General features: G+C 41.2%; 1 protein-coding gene across 2 annotated transcripts in view; it reads right to left on the bottom strand.

The window, feature by feature from the left end:
- STK24 (serine/threonine kinase 24) overlaps window positions 1-21408 on the bottom strand; it is a 107130-nt gene that overhangs the window by 9226 nt on the left and 76496 nt on the right. For both annotated transcript variants that reach the window (XM_015587344.2, XM_015587345.2), the window contains 6 exons: window positions 18326-18382; window positions 13223-13331; window positions 12770-12927; window positions 5059-5244; window positions 2875-3020; window positions 808-937 (listed from right to left, as the gene is read on the bottom strand). In XM_015587344.2, coding sequence (XP_015442830.1) covers window positions 808-937; window positions 2875-3020; window positions 5059-5244; window positions 12770-12927; window positions 13223-13331; window positions 18326-18382 — 786 coding nt within the window. The remainder of the gene's footprint in view (window positions 1-807; window positions 938-2874; window positions 3021-5058; window positions 5245-12769; window positions 12928-13222; window positions 13332-18325; window positions 18383-21408) is intronic.

Here is a 21408-nt window from a genome sequence, read left to right as displayed (position 1 = left end):
AAAAAATGAGGGATTGTAAGCTGATAAGGTCCTTATAATCTATAAGGTCAACCGAGGGTTCCCTCGCCTAAAAAAAAGGAAAGAAAAGAAACCCTGGAAATGGAAATCAGATCAGAGCTGCCTACTCCAAGTGGCTGTTGTAGAACAGTGGCCTATTTCTTACTTTTGCAACCTCTATCTGAACACATAATGACTCCCACTCTGCTTATCAAAGCAGGACTTACAGGATCAACAAGGGACAACTACTGGTCCACACTGCCTGAGAAACTACGCCGCTGTGCTTTAAAAGCTGTATTATTTATCCTAATAATACAGCTTTTTGTAAACTTAAAATAAGGCATCTATTAATTAATCAAAATAAAGTTTTATATAAAGACCAAAATCAATGCATCTGTTTCTAAGTTCTTTAAATAAAACTTAATCTCAAAATTCTAGTACCTTATATGAATAACCCTGTATGCAAAACAGGCATAGTCCTATCAAGAGAGCTAGAAAGTCATTTCATATGTGAAACCTCATCCCCCTCTCCATAACCAATGAATCCCACTGTATGTCCAAGTGTCAGGAAACGCTGACTCCACAGCAGGACAGCATGCCTACACAGAGCAGAAATTAGCACTGTAGGTCTGACACTGAGTAATCAGACAGAACAAAATCTCTTGCTCTGTTGATTCAACAGCAGCAAAATTCCAGAACAGGCTGCCATTAGAGACCACTTAGCCCACTAATGCAGCAGGCAGGCTTCACAAAAAGTAACTAAAAAAATGCTTTTGACCGATGACAAGTGTTACTCTAGGATAATCGTACCTTATTTCTTTCTAAATCCGAAGGCTGAAGAGCTCCATTCTCAAGACTCTTTGGATCTTTCTCTCGGATTGTGAAGATCCAGTCCCCAGCGTCGCTGCCTCCAGATGCTTGGCTGTCCGTGTCTGTTTCTCTTAATACATAAATCCAGGAGAACTCTGTGAGTGAGTGTGCTGTCTCTGCAGGAGACTTCACGGAGGAGATCTACTGGTGGCCTCTCAATCTACGTTCTCCAACTCCAACTGAGCACTGAACACTGCCCATCTATCTACCCATGCATGCATGTATGCCTTCTGTCTCACGCCACGCCTACTTCCAATTTTCCCCACTTCCAACCAATCACATCCGCCTCCAGTCCCCCTTGGACTTTCAGAAGACAGCCCTGTCTTCTACTTCACAGAGAAGAAAGACCATCAGAATGTGGTTACCACAACTTCCCACAATGCCAACTGCATCCACATCCATCTCTCCCATCTCCTCAAATGGAAAGCAGCATCTCTTCTTCTGTGGAACAATCCTCTACTCCACTGACAGCCCCTCTTGGATTTTTCTCCCCTTAGACTCCTTCCCATCCACTTTCAACATACATCCTTTTGCTCACTCACACAACCTACCTGCTAGCTACAGCCAGTGTCTCCACATTTCTTGGATGTATTACCTACACTCACTGCCTTCATTCCTTACCTTCCACTCACTCTAAAACTTACCCGTCTGCAACTGCTATGACTAAGGCCACCAATCATCTGCATACCATTAGACAAGGGCGTTTCTGGTCAGTACTCATCTTGCTCAAACCCTCAGCAGCAATGATCCTACTGATCACTCCCTCCTCTTCTAGACTCCAAATTCCTGGGGCTGCACGACATCTGAATTTCCTCTGACCCAAATCATTCTCACATTCATCCTTTATGCTGGCATTTCCTAGGATTTGGTCGTAGGCTTCGGGCCCTTCAAATTCTGAAGATATGCTCTTAGTGGCACCATTCATTCTCATATACAAAGTGGTGACTCTAAATCTGTATCATTTGCCTAGACATCTCTTCTGAACTCCAAACCTTGATGTCACTCTATACTGGACACATCCTCTTGGACATCTGTCAGCAACTCAAACATGTCTCATACCAAACTCAGCCTCCTGTACCCTGGCCTCCCCAAAACAGCTTCTTCTCCAATATTGCCATCTCAACAAAACCCATCACACTGCTCAAGTGTGAACTGTCTGTACCTCCTTTATCCAAATCCATGGCCACATCTGTATTCATTGCTCATCTTTTCACTCTCATTGCTACTACCCTAATTTCTCAAAGTCTTGACCTCGACAAATCCCCAGCCAGTGGTTCTCACTCTTGGCTTTACAAGGGGACCCTGAAAATACACTTGGGTCTCATCCCCAGAAATTCAGATTCAACAGACCTGGCTTCTTCTTTCACGTCAGAGCCATCAGCTTTCCTGATCCCATGTACTGAAATGGCATCTATACCTAATTCAGCTCTTTAGCTAACAAAATTCCTAGATGCTTAACTTGATGGGAGTTTTTGGTTTATTTACCAAAAACTTCCTAGTATAGAGCTTTTATAATAATGCCAAGCTCTACCAGAACAGAACACAGAATCATAAACACAAATTTATATCTTCTTTAAAATACATTTAAAGCAGTTTCATTTGATCAGTTTCATTTTAAGAGTAGGAAGTATAATGAAAAAAAAAAAAAGAAACTGGGTCAAGTTCAGTTTATGCAGTTTTATCTCACAGAATTTACTCAGAAAAACTTGACTGGCAATAAAAAGAGGCTAAAAGACTCCCAGATGGTTCCACACTAACTCAAGGAGCACCATCGACCTGGATTATCTAAAAAAGAAAAAGGAAAAGGAAAGGAAAGGCAGAAAGGCAAGGGGAGGGAAGAAAAGAAACTCAAAGCCCATCCTAAAGAGAAGACTAGAACAAACAGGCCACATCCCGCATACTATGCACCTCAAGCACAGCGCAGGGGCTCATGGACACGCTGCTCAGCTCATGTGAAGCCCTCCTGGTTCACGCACACTCTATACAGCTCAGGCGGAGCAGACTTACGTGTCAGAATCATCAGAACTGGAGTCTTCGTGGCTCTGTTCAGCCTTCCACCTCTTGTACCTGTCAATGAGCTCAGTCAAGTAGGATGTTTTCTTTGCATTGCGTATTATAAACTTGTGCTTCAGTAACTCCTTAGCAGTGGGCCTCTGGAAATCCACCAACAAAGAAAACAGAAAAGCATGAGATGAAGTCCCTACATTCTACGTGATTCTACCCCGAAAGTCAGACTTAGTGACTCAAAATTCAAACAACTACACTAATATGAAAAGATAAAGTTGTACTTCAAATATTTTTTCCCCTAAGACTTACTCAAAGAATAGTCATTTAGCACCTGTGGGTGGGACTCTGTACAAAGAGGACATGGCGTTTAGTATCTAATGGGATCCTTAACGTTTTGCACGTAACCATCCAACCCAAGCAAGAGAACTCCCCCCAGATAAACGCATTTACACAGAAAATACTCCAGAGAATTTCGGAGATCATTCAAGAGAGCTAGAATATACCTCCTAGTTTTTATAAATCATTTTAATACAAATGCTGGCAAGTGAGAAAACACATGTTCTGTATTACCTTGTTAACTTCCTATATTAAATTTTGGTTCCAACCAAAAAAATCATTTTAAAAATCTTAATTTGGATCCACCTAGAGGAAACTAGAAAGGAGCCAGGAGATACCCTTTTCTTGGATGCTAAAAGTGTACCCAAGTTTAGTCATACAGCTCTCCAAATTTAGAAATGCTGGTTTTTCCAGTTCTGCCTCTTTCCTTGGGATCAGGGTGAGTACTTCATCCAGGCCTTGGGCTTAGCATGGCTACAGCCAGACAGAATGCTTTAAACTTGGCCAACTGTTTTGCTCTTGAGGTTGCAAACCCAATTACAGGGAACATGCTTCCCAAGGAAGCCGAGTAAAGCCCATTTACAGTAAACAACAGGAACACACAAATAACACGAGTAAGACTAAGTTCCCCACTTACTCCAAATTACTAAAGCTCTAGTAACAAGAGCTAGACATGTGTCTCAAATTTGAGCTTTTGAAAAACCTAGGCCACCTCTGGTATTTCTCAGTCTGTCCACATGATTATGAAACTCCAAGTATCTCAGAAGTGCTCATACTCTCAGCTTCTCATCCTCTTCAGTGTGTTTGCAGTCAAGGTAGGAATGGAGATGTGTACATGTGTACACTGGGCAAGTAAGCCAATACTAGAAATACGTTTTTAACGAGAAGGAGTGCATGTGTGTGAGTGTATCTTCTTGGGTGCTGGTGCTGGTGCTTTGCGACTAGGAATTAACACCATGATATAAAGAGCAGAGCATCGTGGCCATGCAGAACAGCAGCCCCACACCGCCTGAAGCCTGCCTCACATACTCTGCATCCCCTAGAGCTTCTTAGAAAATGTTGCACTCCTCCATTTAATTTCTTTATCCAAACTGGCATCATATTAGAAAACCACAGTGCTCTTATAATATTAATCGCCCATTTTTAGATAAGAGTTCATAAAAAGGAGGGGTTCAGTTTGGCCTTCAGCTAGCTAACCCTGCTGTAAAATTCACAAACAAAACAAAGACATAGGGTGCTATACACAACACCAAAATACACAGATAACTTTCAAAGAAATGTCCTAATTCAGAAAGAGAAATAGGCTAAAGCTACGTAGTTGTCACTGATACATGGCTCTGCTACGATCAACGAAACATCAAAGAAAGAAGAAGGGAAGTGGGGAGCAAAGTGGGTGGGTGGTTTATGTTTGATTTGCTTTTTCTTTCCTAACACATGTGAAGAATAAAGTTCCCCACTTACTGAAAATATTTACTGTAAAGACACATTTAGCCATTACTTTTCAGGCTAGACTTTGCAATTACTAAAAACAGCTTAATAGTTTACAGCCCTGACCTTCTACTATAAATATTAAAAACGTATGATTCCACATATATTAAGAATAGTCCTCAAGCTCAATGAGTATGAGATGCTAGAAACACTGAAAAAAAAATAATTTTTAATTGTTAAATAACAATAAAAACCTATTTGCAAAGCAAAGAAATCCATCATATTCATTTACAAAGAGAAAAAAATGAAATTGTGAAGACAGCTGACAATAGTGATTAAAGAAATTTCAGTAAGATGTATCTAGAACAAGTCAGTCCACGCACAAGGAAATGCCCGCCCTTTCCAATCTCATAAACTCACAAAGCTCGGCTCCTTATTCAAACAGGCCTCAACAAACTCCTTGAGGGGCTTGCTGTAGTTTCCTTCCAGTGTCGGGGGGTTGTTCTTTGGAATGAGGAACAAAACCTTCATGGGGTGCAGCTCAGAATGAGGTGGTTCACCTTTTGCAAGCTCTATAGCTGTTATGCCCAGAGACCAGATGTCTGCCTGCAACAACAAAGCATCTTTAGAGACACGCCAAGCGGGAGTTAATTCAAATAAATACGCTTTAAAAAAAAAAAAAAAAATACACCTCCGTGTACCTCTAAGGTTTTGAAAAGATAATTATTTAACTAAAAATGAAAAAATAAGCTTTTAGTTTTAATTTCAAAATAGACAACACATAGGAGAAAATTTAATTTACAAAATATCTTCTACCTCTCTGCTAAAGATGGCTTTTACGATTCTTCTTCCACTTACTGCTGGAGGAATGACACATTCAATTTAACTGAAGTCCCTGAGACAGTCTATAGGGATAGGTAATCAGAGGTGAGCAGAGAGGGCAGATATGGGCAGTGGAGGTGTGTCTGTGAGTCACCCCATCAAGCAATGCTTAGAACTAATGTTCTGATGTCAAGAATGGCCAGCCTGGTCTTGTGATGTTGGGTAAAATACCTAACCTGTGAGCCTAATTCCCTCATCTGGAAAATGGGAACAATAACAGTGTGGTTGTGCAAGGTGCCTTACATACCACTCAGAACTTGATGTTCAAACATAAAAAGCAGAGAACATTAGTCTTAGTATCATGTAATAATTAAATTTCTTCACTATTCAAAGTCTTTCCATAGTTAATTTTAATCAGGATCCAAACAAGGCGCATGTGCTACAACTGACTGTTAGATGGCCTTTAGGCTCTTTTAACCTGAAACAGTCCACTCCCGAATCTCCCCAGTGTCACTGACTTGAGGAAGAACTAGGCCCCAAAGTCTGGGTTTGTCTGGTTTCTTCCTGGTGTCATTTAATACATTTTTCTAGCTCCTATATTTCCTATCAAATACCCAAAGAGTTCATCAAACCTAGAGGCTTGGTTAGATTCACTGTTGGCAGGAATCGAGGGGTGCCATGTGGGGGAACCTGGAGTCTAGCTGCCTGACCCTGTCCTGCCCGCCCAGCATATACTTGCAGGCTCGCCTGGTCAGTCAGGTAGATGAAGTCGTTGATCATGTGTTATAAATGAAAAGAGTAGAAAGGTCTTAGAGGAATTCTAGTTAATGAGCCTTTCTCAGCATCTGGTACCAATCCCCATCAAAGATGACAGAAACTGAAAAAAAATGAAGCAAGACCACACAGGCCAGCAAAGCAGAACAGGGGCCGGAGGTGGAGGGCTAAAACTCTACTGTACTCAGTCTAGGATAACTTTTCTGCTCTTGTCACTGTGCGCTATGAACCTATCATAATTCCAGGCAATTAAGTTAGAACCTAATAAATCTGCATATTCATTCTACAGCCAGGAAATGGAAAGTCTGAAACACCGTGCAGGTCACTGCAGGACTTGGACATTTTCCAGCCTGCAGAGGATCACTTGCCATGATCCCACAATCCTAGTGAGTATGAGAAATCCTCACTACAACCTCCCCAGCAGTCTGTGGGATCGATGCCTACCACCTGTTCTACTCCCTTCTGTTCTCAGGGAAGGTGGGAGTGACTGTTGGCAAGCCCTCGTTCTAAATTCTTTGTACTAAACTTTACTATAAGAGGTCAGTCTGGATGAACTGGTGTCAAGAGTTATGTGCCTCTTTCCTTTCTCTCTGCAACTTCAACTCTGCTTTATTTAAAAAATCAGCAGAAATGTGACTTATTCCAGTCCTCGTCCCTAGGAAGGGGAAGATGGGTACACAGAAGCGTGCCAGCGGTGAGCACCTGCAACTGTGGCAGTGGCAGGAGGACATGCGTGTGCAGGTACAAGCAGAGAAGGTGAGATGCAAAAACAGATGAGGCAAAGATGACTGAATGCACACTCCAGTATGGCAGCGGCCCTTCACTCAACAGGTTCCTTTCTAAAGTCTATGATTCCACTTCTGTCTGCCTACTCCAGCCCTCTCGGATTGCATTACAGCTTTTGCTGTTTGCAAAGCCTGCTGCTCAGCACCAATCTGCCCCCTAGCCGTACAGATACAGGAGCTTTGTTCAGATGACCTCTGACAGATGCGCTTCCAGACCCCTACACATCCCATTACCACTTAAACACACTCCTTAACTAGAAGGCCCAGGCCGATGACAGTGTCTGCTGGCACTCATTTCCCTTAGCAGTCCGAGGGCTTGCTAACAGGCTCGCTAACGGGCTCGCTAACGGGCTCGAGGCCAGACAATAAGTGGACACGCAGCAAGACTCTGAGGACCTGGCACCTGCTTCCATCGGCCAAGATAGACCAACTAAAGTTGATTGAGGAAACAGCCTTTCCAACCCAACCTGTTATGCATCTCCATAGTCTTCAGAAGAGGCACGGCGTCGCTTACCTGCTTCCCCTGGGAAAGTTGCCAGCAGAGGCTTCTCAAAACAAAAGTTGTGCCAACTTCCCAGGCAGCCCAGCCAGGAACCCAAGTGTCATCCTAGCCTCTTGGAATTCTCTGGATCCTCCCGAATCAACCAGGTGCCAGGTAGGTGGCTCCTGACCTCTTGGCACCCTGGGTCCCTCTCTAGCCCTCTTGCCCTGGCTCACTCCCTGGGACTTGGATAAGGGACCCCTAAGTGTCTTCCTGCCTACAGGCTCCCCCTGCACACATATACCATCTCCTGACTAATTTGGAAAACTTGACTGGCACCTGAATAAATGGAAAGCAATTTGGCATAACCATTATGGTTTTAACATTCAAACTTGTTAAAACCAATTAATTCCGCTTTTAGGAATCTATCCTAAATAAATAATTCTAGATTTAGAAAATAGCATATGCTACCAAAAATATTCAATTGCATTACTTACGCTAAACCTTAGAGAAATGATTAAGTTGCTATAGCACATTAACTTATTAAAGTATCTTGTACGCAACGACGACATTGATAGAGAATCATAAACATAATTTAGTTGATCTATAGCTGTATCTGTACGGCATCACATTTAGAATGTGTGTGTTTTAACATAAAAGTTATGTGAGGGGAAAGACAATCATTTTCCAAGGCAATTAAAATTCAGGTATGAGAAAAGATCCATTTTCCTTCCATGGAAGACATGAAATTAGACATTAAGAGAAAACAAATAGAGGTTTTTCAATGTGAGCCCAACTCAAAAAATGTTAAGGGGCAAGTGCTTTGTACTGCAGATATTTTGTGAACAGATTTTCTCCTATGTGGACAGTTCTAGGTAGCATGTTCGTTCCTAAGTGAAAACACAGAATTGTTTGTTAATGATGATCAAGGACTCTTTCTCAATGCGGGTGACAGGTGGGGTGGGGTGTTACCAATATACGATAGTCTAAATCCTACCAATACCATGTTATGTATAAGCTGGCTACAAATCTGCAGACAATACAATTTAAGTGCCATAAAAAAATTATGTACAGAAGATACTCTAGAAGGAATCACAGTCAACTCTATAATCAAGAGGAAGAGGGGGGAAAATCATGGAGAATCCCAAATCACAGTAATAACTAGTCAAAACATAGCTCAAAATGGAGTTAATATAAACTAGCTACTTAATTAGATGTGATACCTAAGCAGCATATAGAGGTATTAAAATCATTTGCACTAAATAGCAGTAAATCAAAGGTTCATTTGCACTAAATAGCAATAAATCATAGGTTCATCCAGAAAGGCCCAATCATTATTACATGCTAAAACAAAGCCTGTTGTTAGTCTCCGGCTGGATGCTTTTTGCATTCACACCCTTCCTCCACCTCCAGGGCATTATAACAGAGACTGTGGGTAATTCCTGATCCCAAACAGAGAGACTAGGGAAGGCCAGAGGACTCAGCACAAGACAGGAAGGGACAGTCACATACTGCAGCGGACAGGCTAACTGTGCAGATTCCAGCAACCAGGAGTCTAATACTGCTGTGTTGTGACTCATCTTTAACAATTTTATTTTTTCCATCAACACATCACCTATTTCCATTTCCATATTTCCAATATGGTTTGATTGCAAATGGTTATTTCAGAGATGCCTGGACACCAAAATAATTTGGCTTGTGCTTGGGTGTTCTTTTCATCTCATTTTTTTCTATATTTTACAGATTAAAGAGTTATATTGCTTTTGAGGCCAAAAACAGAGTTATTTACAAGTGAATACTGACACCATACTCCTAGTGTCCGCAGGATGTCGTTTCACTTTAATAGGCAAGTCACCTTTCTCTGGCCTCATCTCCTACCATGTGCTTCACCACAATCTACAATCCAAATACAAATGTCTTTCCTTTCCCACACTGGACTTGGCCCGAACATCCTTCCCTTATCTTTGAGGGGCTGAAAAGCCCTATGTCTGTGACACCTTGCCCAGCTCATTCTGATGTCCCTCACTCAGCTCCCTTGCTCCCCCGATTACCTGTCAGAGTACCTGACACCCAGAACTGCAATTACTCACTGAAGATATAAATTATTTAGCACAGCACTGAGCACAATTACATGAAGACTGAATGAATGAGTAGAGAAAAAGGGACATGAAACAGGGGCAAAGTCTTTACTCAAATCCAATCCATCTGCTGACACACTGCCATAATAACGTACAAAGAAAAGGGAAAGAAAAAGATGTAAGTTCTGCAGCCCAAGACCCTGCTCTAGCATTGAAAACAAAGGCTTCTTTGTGGGAGAACAGTCATCTCCCTTGGCACTGTCTCCAAAATTTGGGGGCTTCTTAAACAAACCAAGCTACACTAAAAAACGATGATGACGACGGTGATGATAAAGGTTCTTAAGGCATAGGAGCAATCATAACTTAGTAATGCTGTGGTTAAGAGCTGAGATTGACAATAAGATGCTCTGTATGGGCAAACACATTCAGAACACCTAAGCAGCCCCGACAAATGACAAGGTGTCAAAGATACTGGTTCAAGGGGTTACTGTTTTAAACAAGGTTCTAGACATACACTCAAAGCTTAGGCTGATATTCCCTTCAGTTCAGTGAGTGGAAAGGCTAGTGAGGCAGGTGCATTCCTTTCCTCTTCGCACAACCCAACCTTCCTTTGAGAACCAGTGTGTGCACCCGAAGAGGAAACTGACGGGAGCATGCTCTCATAATGGCAGTAAAGGAACCTTGCTACCCTACAGCTATTAAGCTCTTTACCTGTAATGCAGAGACCAGTGGGAAAAATGTCTAGAAGTATACTCAAGAAAGAATGGGAGGGGGGACTGAAAGAAGACGAGTAAGTCACTAGAAAGATATTCCAAAAAGCAACCTCGGAAAAAGGCTCTTTGTCCTTGTCAGGCATTGCTCGTAACAAGAGCTGCTAGCCCAGAGTCATGAGGACATTAAAGTGTCTGTGTGTCGTGTATGTGTCCTTGTGTCTGTATGTGTGTGTTATTATTCTTAAGAGTCATGAGGATGTGTGTGTGTGTGTGTGTGTGTGTGTGTGTGAGTGAGAGAGAGAGAGAGAAAGAGAGAGAGAGAGAGAGAGAGAGAGAGAGAGAGTGTTGTGTGTGTGTCAGAGTCTGTGTGTGTGTGTGTGTCTGTGTGTCTATAGCATTATTCCTAAGACCTCAGCCACAGGAACCCACTTCCGATAAGCCTCAAGACTCACAGACATTAGCCTTATCTGCACTTTCCACACCTCCTGGGTCAACAAACCTGGGAAGTAAATTTCACATAAACATATTTTCACACATGATTTCCAGTAAAGAGTCATGTGGAAAATTGAAAAAGTTAAAAAAATACATTCTTTGATAGTCACTGGGTGTGATCCAAACAAATGAAAGATTTAGCTTTTGACATAAGCCAGAATTAAACGTAATTAAAGGTTAGAGAAAAATGTGACCATTTCTTGAGGCCTCAAATCAAGTGTGCATTCCTACTGAGTTTGAGAAGGCATTTTTTGATTTACCTAAAAAGAATACTGCAAATCCTACTGATCAGATAAAAGCACTTTGATCTTGACAAGAACACCAAGAAAAAAGATGGCAAAGCTTGATGATGCAGTAAAAACTATGCTGCTCAGAGGCCGCCTTCAGCAAACAGCTAGAGAAGTCCTGCACTGGGGGAAAGACAGGGAGGAAAAAGGTCTCGGGTAACCTGGACAATTCTTGAAGAAAAACTGTGAAGTGAACAATGATAGGTAACAGTGAAAACATAAGATCTGAATCCTGAGTCACATGTACCAGTTGACTAACTAATTTACTAGGAAGAGAATAATGAGTGTGATATAATCAGATGAGTTAAGAACCTGGATTCCAATCCCTACCAAAATCTAGATCTATGAACTTTGATAAATGAATCTCAGCTTAAAATTAAGAGCATACTCTGAACACGTAAGTTTCTGTCAAGGCCTAAAATGATACAACCATACGAAAAGGGCCCATAGCAAAAGTGGCTGCAGGTATTGGAAGTGGCTATGGGGGTAATCCACACATCAGACAGGGCAAAGCAATAAGCAACAAACATGCCAAGGACTAGACAGCTCTGTTGTCATGATGGTTGAAAACCTAATAGTTACTTACTGGCCAATGGCCACTAAGGCCATGAGGATGCCTACAGGAGTCATGGCCACCATTACAACTCAACAGTGGGATAGCCAGGTCCACCTTGAAATGCTGGAAGGAACACCTGCAACTTCAGCACAACACTGACACTTTACAGTAGTCGATGGCTCAAAATGGCAAGTCTACTGTATATTGAAAAGATTTCCATTTAAAGAGAACAAACCATATTTGGCATGTAAATGTATCGGTATCTGAGTTATATATTTGTTTGCCTGGAAATTTTGGTCCAGAAAAGCCATTTCTCTGTGGACCATGTGTAGATTTTACTGTGTACAGGCTACTGAGAAAGCAGCCTATGGGGTATGGGAATTAAATCAGAGACCCAGGAAGCAGGGTCCCTAGGTTTTTTAGTCTAAAACTGCAACATAAGAAAGTTGCAGGACAACAGAGAAAAAAGAACATAGGAAAAATTGGGAAAATATAACATATGACAGGTAAAGGACGAAGAAAGAAAGGAATTACAATTTTACCTCATGTTTGTAAGGAACCTCTGAGAAAAATGATCTTAATTGAGAACTAAAAATCATGACAGGAAGAATCTGCAGCAATCGCTAAAAGCATTATTCTTTCCAGATTCTGATCTTTTATTTTTGTGAGCTCTCCATTTCTCTTGTGGGACCCTCTTTCTGTACTTGTCCCTTAAATATAGTTCAGAGTCCTGTCCAAGGCCGCCTCCCCTCATCCGCACCACTCAAGTCTCAACCACCACCTGTACAGACAACCTCCCAGCCCTCTCTGTGGTCCCACATCCCCACCCTGCTGGAGGCCTCTACCTAGACTTCTCAACAGGGTGACCCTGGCCACCACCTTCACACCTGCTCCTTCTCAGTGTTCACCACCACCAAGCAGACACTGTTTAGCCTAAAACAAAAAACCTCACTAACTGCAACTGGATTAAGGGCATTAAATGATGAAGCAGAAGACAGAGACCTGTTTTTAACCACAGTCTGAGAACTACCTTTATGACCTACTTCAAGGTACCAGCCCTCGCTTCAACTGGAAAAGCAATAATGTAAAAGTTAAAAAGAGAGAACTCTCCAGACTCAATGAACTTGAAGGACTGGCCCTTACCTTTGAGTCATAGGCTGACTGTTTAATGACTTCAGGTGCCATCCAGAAAGGGGTGCCCACGAAGGTATTTCTTTTTATCTGTGTATCTGTCAGCTGGCCTGCCACTCCAAAATCGGCCAGCTTCACCTCTCCATGTTCAGACAGCAAAACATTGGCAGCTGCAAAATAAAACCAAGATGCCTTCCGATATCATCTGCTATACTGTTCTGTCCATTATCATTTGGGAACATGTGCATTCTCTCCCCAGCGAGATAATGTGCTCAACAAGAACAAGTTTTTGGGTTAGACTTTTGGGTTAGACTCTTCAAAGCCAACCCATCCCCAGAAATGTTGAAGGTACTCCATAGATACACATAAGACAACTTCCCTTGAGAAGCACAGTTTAATTCAACAGTATGTTCCTACCTGTCACCTTAGGTATTTCAAAAAAATATAAATAAGATGTTGTCTTACCTTTAATATCTCTATGAATTTTCTTCTCCGAATGCAAATAATCAAGTCCTTTCAGTATTTCTCTTAATATAGTAGCAATCTGCGTTTCATCTAAAGGGCCAGGTTCTAACTAACAAAAAAAAAAGGTATTAACGTTACTTAAATGATTATAAGAAGTTTGAGATGATAAAACAGTCAATATCTATGTTAAATGCACAAGAATAACTAAAATCTAAAAACTTCTTTACTCCAAAATATATTGTCCAAACAATTTTAAAAAATAAAAGGCCCTAAAAAGAACAAAAAACCAGAGAAAATGACTTTGCTGAATAAAGCAAAGCTAAGAATCAAAATAGGCCAGTGAGAAAGTTTGTGTTAAGCCCCACTGTGCCTGCAAGTTGAGCTGTGAGGGATTTTAGCCCAGAAAGCAAGAGCCCAGAAACTTACAGTACTTGCTAGGGAGACTAGAGTATAAAGTAGCTTGGCTCTGTCCTAAAATACGTAATGGTTATCAAAACACAAATGGCCCAAAAGAGAAAGCCTGGGAGCCCACTGCTTTCTGAGGCTACCACTGCACCAGAATTTAAATCTAAATTTTAAAACTTGGGCAAAGAGAGCTGAAAGAACTTACTCTCTAATGATTTGGGATTTTTTATTATATGTGATCCCAAATGAGGTAACAATGGCCTCTGAAAAGTTTTATTCTGAGAAACTCAAAGGAATTAACATTGACTCAATATTCATAATTGTTGAAAGACATAAGGAAGAAATGTCAAGTGTACATATTCCTTTAAAAAAGGGAAAAAATAAGACAAGTTCTAGATCTCGGTTCAAACTGGATAAGACCACCATCATCTGTAGAGCAAAGAATTCAATCACAACTAATCAGATAAATTACAGCAAAACCACTGAACACTCCCTAAAGAACTAATAACAGAACCATGAGAGGGGCAGAATTCTAATAATTTAGATTAATTCTTCATCTGAATAACGATCTTTGGTATATTTTCAGATTTGACAATGAATGCCATCATAACCCAAATTCATACATTTTAGTCAACAGAAGACACAACCCTATGGCGTTCACTAAGTATGTTTTAAAAAGATAGATGTGCTTTTAAACCAAAGGGAATAAAAACTAACACACTCCTTGTAAGGTAGAGTTCTGACTGATGCTTGTACACATTCTCAGCCAGTCCTACTGTGTGACTCAGGGCCTTCGCTGGGATAATGGTGACAGAACAGTCGTTTATGGGGCCCAACGCAGAAACAACCAAGACACCCCATTCTCGCTTCACTGCAGCTTTACTCATGCCTGACACTGCTTCTGGTTCATCTAGCAGGCTGTGCTCTCTGCTCACTGGCCCAACTTGGCCTACACGAAATCCACAAAGTCTGGGGAAGAGGGGAAGGTGTCTCGTTCTCAAAGCTCTCCTAACATGTTGGCCTCAATGAGACTCCAGCTTCTCCGGCAGCAGAGCACACCCATGATGAAGCAGCTACTCAGCTTTCTCACCTTCAGAACACATGAATGAGAGAATGTGCTGCTTTGGTTTTACTGTGTATTATATGCTTAGAGAAGGTCACACTGCATTGGTCAACTAGCCTGCCAGGAAGTATCTCAAATTCTAATTAAATACTATCAAAAAATTAGCTCAAACGAGAAAAGACGTCTCATGTTTTATTCCACAAAACCAAATTTTTTCCAGTTATCTGACCAAGAGTCTTATTTTTTAAGAAACATACATTAAAACTACTGTTCCAAAGAGCACAATCTGGAAATACTGCCTGCCTGCCTGCCTTCTCCACATCTATTTTTCAGTGTTCATAGCAAGAGACATTTTAATACTCAAAATGAAGAAAAGACACTTTGCTCATAACATGGGGAAAAAAGAGGGCAGCGATGCTGGCGTATTTGCTCTTATTCAGAACACCAGAACCAGAAGGATAATCCAGTTGTTCAAAATCGTATCACAGGGTACAAGTTCCATTTCCTCCTCCAGCAGGTTTTTACTCAAGCAGATAATCATTAACTTTTGCTAGAGGGGCTTAACCACCTCCACCCTTCCATTATCAAGTCTCTGGAAAGAAACAGAACAACAGTCTGGTGTCATTAGCAAGGGAAGATAAGAAAAAGACCTGAGAAAAACTAATTGAAAAATCTACCCCTGGATAACTGAGAGATCTCTCTCTCTCTCTGTTTAATATATGTATGGTTATGTCCTTTTAAATCTGGCATAAACACTGCCCACCAATGATTTGTTTGCCATAAGGGTGGGGGCGGGGGGAGGTACTCTATTTACTCAGGGTAGGGGCTGGAGGGGGGTCCTTCTTTGTGTTAAAATTCACGATAAAAGGTTTTCAGTTGCTGTCTACACAACACAGATCCTATTAGTGGATAAGACAAGGCTGAGTCAAATTCTCGAAAGTCATATATTAGCATTCTCCACCATTACCATTTCTAAGCTCTGTAAGTGTGGCAGTCTCTATCATTCATAGAGCTGTGGAATCTTCAAATAATCTTTATAAAGGAAAGACTCCTAGGAAAAAAAATTAGGCTGTATCTCATCTCTGGGTGACTTCTAATTCCCTTTCCCCAAGTCTGTTCTCTCTTTCCTCTGCACATAGCTGTCACCCAACAAGAGGCCACATATGCCAACCTCTACAGCAGTAAGTTTGTCCACATGACTAAGTTCTCACCACTGGAATACAAGCAGAAGTGACAGACACATGCCCCTCACATGGTCTTGGCCTTGAAACACTGGCAGCCAGAGAAGAAAATGACTGAAGACCATGGGAAGCCATGGGTTACAGATGGTAGAGCCACCCACCAGTGCAGGTCCCTGATAACCATGTGGACTATAGCCCAATGACCCCACATGTGGGAGAGAAATAAATTTCTATCTTGTATGAGACAGTCTGGACCCACTACAATAGCAGTTTCACCTAAACAATGAATATGCCATCTCATTTTGAAAAAAACACATTACAGATACATTTTTAAGTTTGTCAAATATCTCTATGTGGTATCGAATTTTTAATGTGACAATATTCTGGTTTTTAAAATCTGTTATGAACTTATAATAGACCCTCTCAAAATAGTAATGTTTTCAATATGCAAAAAACAATTGTTTTATCCCATTATTAGAGTGTGTCCTCTTCTTTGAGGATTGGGGGCAGGCCAACAGAAAGGGGTTAAGAGGCAGAGAAAGACAAAACGACGTCAGAGGGAGGAGAAGGACAGCCTAAGCTCAGGGAAGGCCTCGGCTTTGTACCTGGTCACAATGAGATCCAAAGTCCAGCTCTATTTGCTAGCTGGGACACCTACCCTCTGAGTGTCTATTTCTTCATCTTGATTAAAATGAGATGGTTAGGGACATCCAAAAAGGGATGTCCAGTTCTTGTCACCAGGGCTATTGATGTGTAAGGTGGATGGCAGTTTGCTGGGACTCTCATACCATATGAAATTTTTTTTTAAGTGGAGAGTTCTATACTTCCTTCAACTGTAATGTCTAAAATTTCACAGAATTCAATTCAAAGCTCCAAAGAAAGTTATCAGTAAATAAATTAAATTATTGTGGCATTAAAATGAATAAATTAAAGCATTTAGAGACTAGAATTGCTTCTCTGAAGGACTCAATGTTGGAAGAGTCCCCACAAATAACTTTATATATGCCAAAAATGAAATTCACTTAATAGGAAATCAAATTACACAAAACGAGATAATTTTCTACATTCTTATAGTATTTCCCAAAAGAATTTTAAAAAATGAAGAGTTCTTTGTGCAATGTGTATATTATGGAAAAGAAGCCATGCATGTCAAAATTTTGGCTATTTTGTTGCCTTTCTCATTTTAATATAATCGTTTATACCATATTATTTTTTCCTTGAAATTTCCTCTGAACATCATTTTGACCAGTTGCTATTATGGTTTATAACATTATATGATTTTTTTTTTAAATTAGGTACATAAGTCTTTTAGAGAAACATGTAGTTTTTCAGGGTTACCTTCCCAAAAAACTACCAACTGCTACTATTGCTATGAGAAAGAAATCTGTAATCGAAAGGTATTTCTTGATGAATAAAATCTATGTCGATTGTGTAACGATTAAAAAACACCAGTTTCTTTCAGTTCTCAGAGCAGTAAAAACTACAGACCCATCATCCTGACAACTTCCTATCAGGCAGGATCCACCCTCTAACGCTAAAATGATGGGTTAGTCCTGTCTTGGAAATCATCACTCACCCCAAAAGCCCAGCTTTTACATGATGGGTAGAGAAAGAAAGCTGATTATATTAAGTTCACTTGCATGACCACTGTGGGGACAAGCTACTGAGCACTTAACTGTGTGAGTTCCTTTAAGAACTTGCGTTGTATATACTGTGCTTTAAAGACAACTTGAGCAATGCTTATGGTTCACTGGTTGTTTGAGCATCTTCTCAAAGGCCAAGAGAGAACCATGTTTGACCACAAGAAGCAAGTGGCAGACTGTGACTTCGAGGTCATTCTATATCTAGTTACCATTATCTTGTGTGGAAGGTAGTGGCACACACTAATGGCAAAGTAGGCTGTGGCCAGGTTGATGACACAGCCATTGGTGCCAGTCCAGTTCCACCCTAAACGCACTGCATGGCGGGACCACTGCTCTGATATGTGACATGGTACTGCGATCATCACACCCTGCCTGTAACTTACTCCCGAAAACAAATTTTAATTTTTAAAAATTTTAATTATAGATTAAAATATTACCTGCATATTTTGGAAGCTAAGTTACATCTGAAACTTGAAACAATGACAGGGCAGCAGCTCTACAAAAGTTAAAACCAGTTTTGGAAGACTAACAAACTGTTCTTAGGAACGATAACGACAGGTAAAAATCCCTCTTGGCTTTTATGAATGAATTCATTTTTTTCCCCAAGAAACATCAAAACTGGTTTCAAAAGAAGACCTATAATTCCCAGTAATATATCAGAAACAGAAATACATATTATAAGATATAGTTTGATTCATTTTTCATGGAACTTAAAAGAGTGAAACAGAAATTAATAAACAGAATTTTCTTTAAAATCAACATTTACTGAGAAGAGCTTTAATGTGTATTAAGCATCTGACATAATACTTACTAGATCGAGTGCAGAGCCTCCACCAAGATATTCCATTATTATCCACAATTTAGTATCCTACAAAAATAAAAAAGGGGAAAATTACTGTAAAAGCAAACAAAACCAGAAAAAAAATTTAAATAACTTAAGGGTATTTTTTCATTGTTTTGAAACTAGAAAACTTTATAAATACATATATGTAACTGAAAATGTGTGTCCAAGTGAGTCCTATGCACGAAAACCTGTCCTATGTCAGAGGCGGGGCTTTCACAGTCTAGCCAGGGCCCCTGCGTCATACTCTTTCTAGGCAGTGTATTCAGACCTACTGAACCAGAATCTCTGAAGGCAGGACCAGGGAACTAAGGGGCGGGGGGTCCATTCTTAAACAACTTCAGTCAGTGATGCACAGGCACCACTTCTGAGACTCAGTCCCCAAAGCCAGTCAAAGCCAGCAGCAGTCACACAATTATAACCCTGGGTGTCAGCCAGGAACTACCCTGAGCACAGGAACTCCCTTCCTGTGGACTGCAGCTCTAAGACGCAAGGACTGTGAGCAGAGGGAAAGGCAATAAGGTGGGATGGCCAGCTAACATGAGTTTCGTAGAAAGGCAGCCACTTTCAGACACCCCCAAAGACTACCGTACTCTTCAGGGAGCTTTCCAAGAAAGTAGGCCCCTGCTTAACTAAACTTTGTGTCTGAGTCCTCTTAGCCCCCACCTCACCAGCCTGGTGAGGTACCTTTCGTGATTCTGTCTTTTCCCTTTGTCTCTCATTAAGCCACTCAACCCCCATGACTTCCAGAGTTCTCTTCTCAAACACAAACAAGCAAGCAAGGAAGCAAATATCTGCAGCGCTCTCCAAGAGGGAGTGTCTGTGTGATGGTCAGGAGTACACACGGTTTGGATCCTGACCCTTCCTTATAACCTGAAGGGCCCTGGGAAGTTATTTCCCCTCTAAGCTGAGTGCTTAGCCAAGCACCAGAATGACAGCGCCAGTGGCAAATAACCCATCAATAATACTGGTGGTGGCTAACCCATCACGTGCCAGTGGTGCTCTGCTCTGCTCCACTCCGCTCCCAGGAAGCTATGCTCATAGGTGTGCTCACAGCAGCAAGCTTCACTGCTAACGCCATACTTTACGGTAACCTTCATCTGCGTCAAGAGAATAGAAAAACAGAATCTGTCCAATGCTCTTTGGTACCTTCAGGATGGAACTGAGCTCTCACTCTTCAGAACACCCCAAGGAAGGCCCCTCTGCCAGGCGCCCACCCACTCTCCATGATTCTAGCAATAACGACTGACTGAGCTAGCTCTTGGGAAAGTGTCAGTTTCTCAGGGCTTTTCACCTCAGCAGTTTCCTCCATCAAACAAACCTTCACCTACTGCACACATGGTGCAAACTTTTGCTTTAGCACCTATTGGTCTGATTTTCATGTCAAGACTTACTTGTCTATGTTTCCCACCAACAGCAAATTGAATGCCATGGGACAGTGCCTGGCACGCTCAAGTTCAGAGAAGGTTAATTATGGTGCTCCGTAGTCAAGAAAGGGTAAATTATATTGACTGTGCATCCGCTTCAGGGAGGCACTGATGCATGCACTGCATAAAATGAATTACTTTTAAAATATAAAATAAATTCTGACGTAGGAAGTCGATTCTATATACTAACAGTCCAAGTTTGACTATATACGGAATATTTTCTCAGGCTTTTAAATGCCCTTAACTACTAATATGATGAAGACAATTTCATTCTAGATTGGAAAAGGCACAGAAGCCTTAAATCATGTGTTGGGATCCATCCTACAGTTACAAAGATTTCACACACTTAATAACCATCCAGTCACGGGTACCTGCCTTGAACAGACTCAATCACCTCCTGGTTCTGATTTAAAGAGAACTTCCTATCAGAAAGAGCATTCTACAACCTTCCTCTCATTTCACATATACACTTTGCTCCTGGAGAACATTTGTGTTACTCCTTCCAGACATTCTGAAAGCACCTTGTCAGATTGCTAGAAATAAACTATTCCAGGGAACGACTAATTTCACTTTCAATGACACGAGAAATTTAAACTGTTTTTCTGTAAGAGAACTTGAACTTCAGATTTCTACTCCTATTCCCCTTTTTATGGCACTATTTGACCCAGCTCCCAACCCTTTTATTATTTTACGAGCACTGAGAGCAAATTTGTTAGAGCAAGATAAGCGCTCCTTCGACAGGTAGGTAATCTCTCCTCGCCTCACTCCTCCATCTGCAGGGAGCTGTGCAGTAAGACACGCTGGAAAACAATCTTGGCTGACTCTGGAGATAAGCGTGTCACCACACTGCTTCCTGGAACAGCAAGACACAAGTGACCACACCTCATCTGCCATTCCAAAGCTCCACACTCCTAAATACCTACTGGGCTAACTACCAAAGAAACAAAATAACCTTTTTAAAATACTACTTTTGCTCCCTTTGCTGTATCTACCACGAGGATGAAAACCATTCTCAGCAATCACACTGCTGACATTACAGAAAATGTGGATATCACTCTGAAGGGACACGCTCCCTTTGCTGTATCTACCACGAGGATGAAAACCAGGATGAAAACCATTCTCAGCAATCAGACTGCTGACGTCACAGAAAATGTGGATATCACTCTGAGGGGACACATAGTTACTGTGAAGGGCCCCAGAGCCACTCTGTGGAGGGATTTTAATCACATCAATGTAGAACTCAATCTTCTTGGAAAGAAAAAGAAGAGGCTCTGGATTGCCGAACAGTGGGCAAACAGAACTGACTACTGTAGGCACCATCTGCAGTAACGAACAGAACATGATCAAGGGTGTTACACTGGTTTCCGTTACAGGATGAGGCCAGTATATGCTCACTTCCCCATCAATGTCGTTATTCAAGAGAATGGTTCTCTTGCTGAAATTCAAAATTTCTTGGGTGAAAAATATATCCACAGGGTTCAGATGAGGTCAGGTGTTGCTTGTTCAGTATCTCAAGCCAAGAAAGATGAGTTAATTCTTAAAGGAAATGACACTGAGCTTGTATCCAATTCATTTATTTTGATTCAACAAGCCACAACAGTTAAAAACAAAGATATGAAAACTTTT

Source organism: Pteropus alecto, unplaced genomic scaffold (genome assembly GCF_000325575.1).
Source record: "Pteropus alecto unplaced genomic scaffold, ASM32557v1 scaffold13, whole genome shotgun sequence".
Taxonomy (NCBI): Eukaryota; Metazoa; Chordata; class Mammalia; order Chiroptera; family Pteropodidae; genus Pteropus; species Pteropus alecto.
Note: the sequence above shows the minus strand (reverse complement) of the source record. Positions and strands in the feature narration are given on the sequence as shown.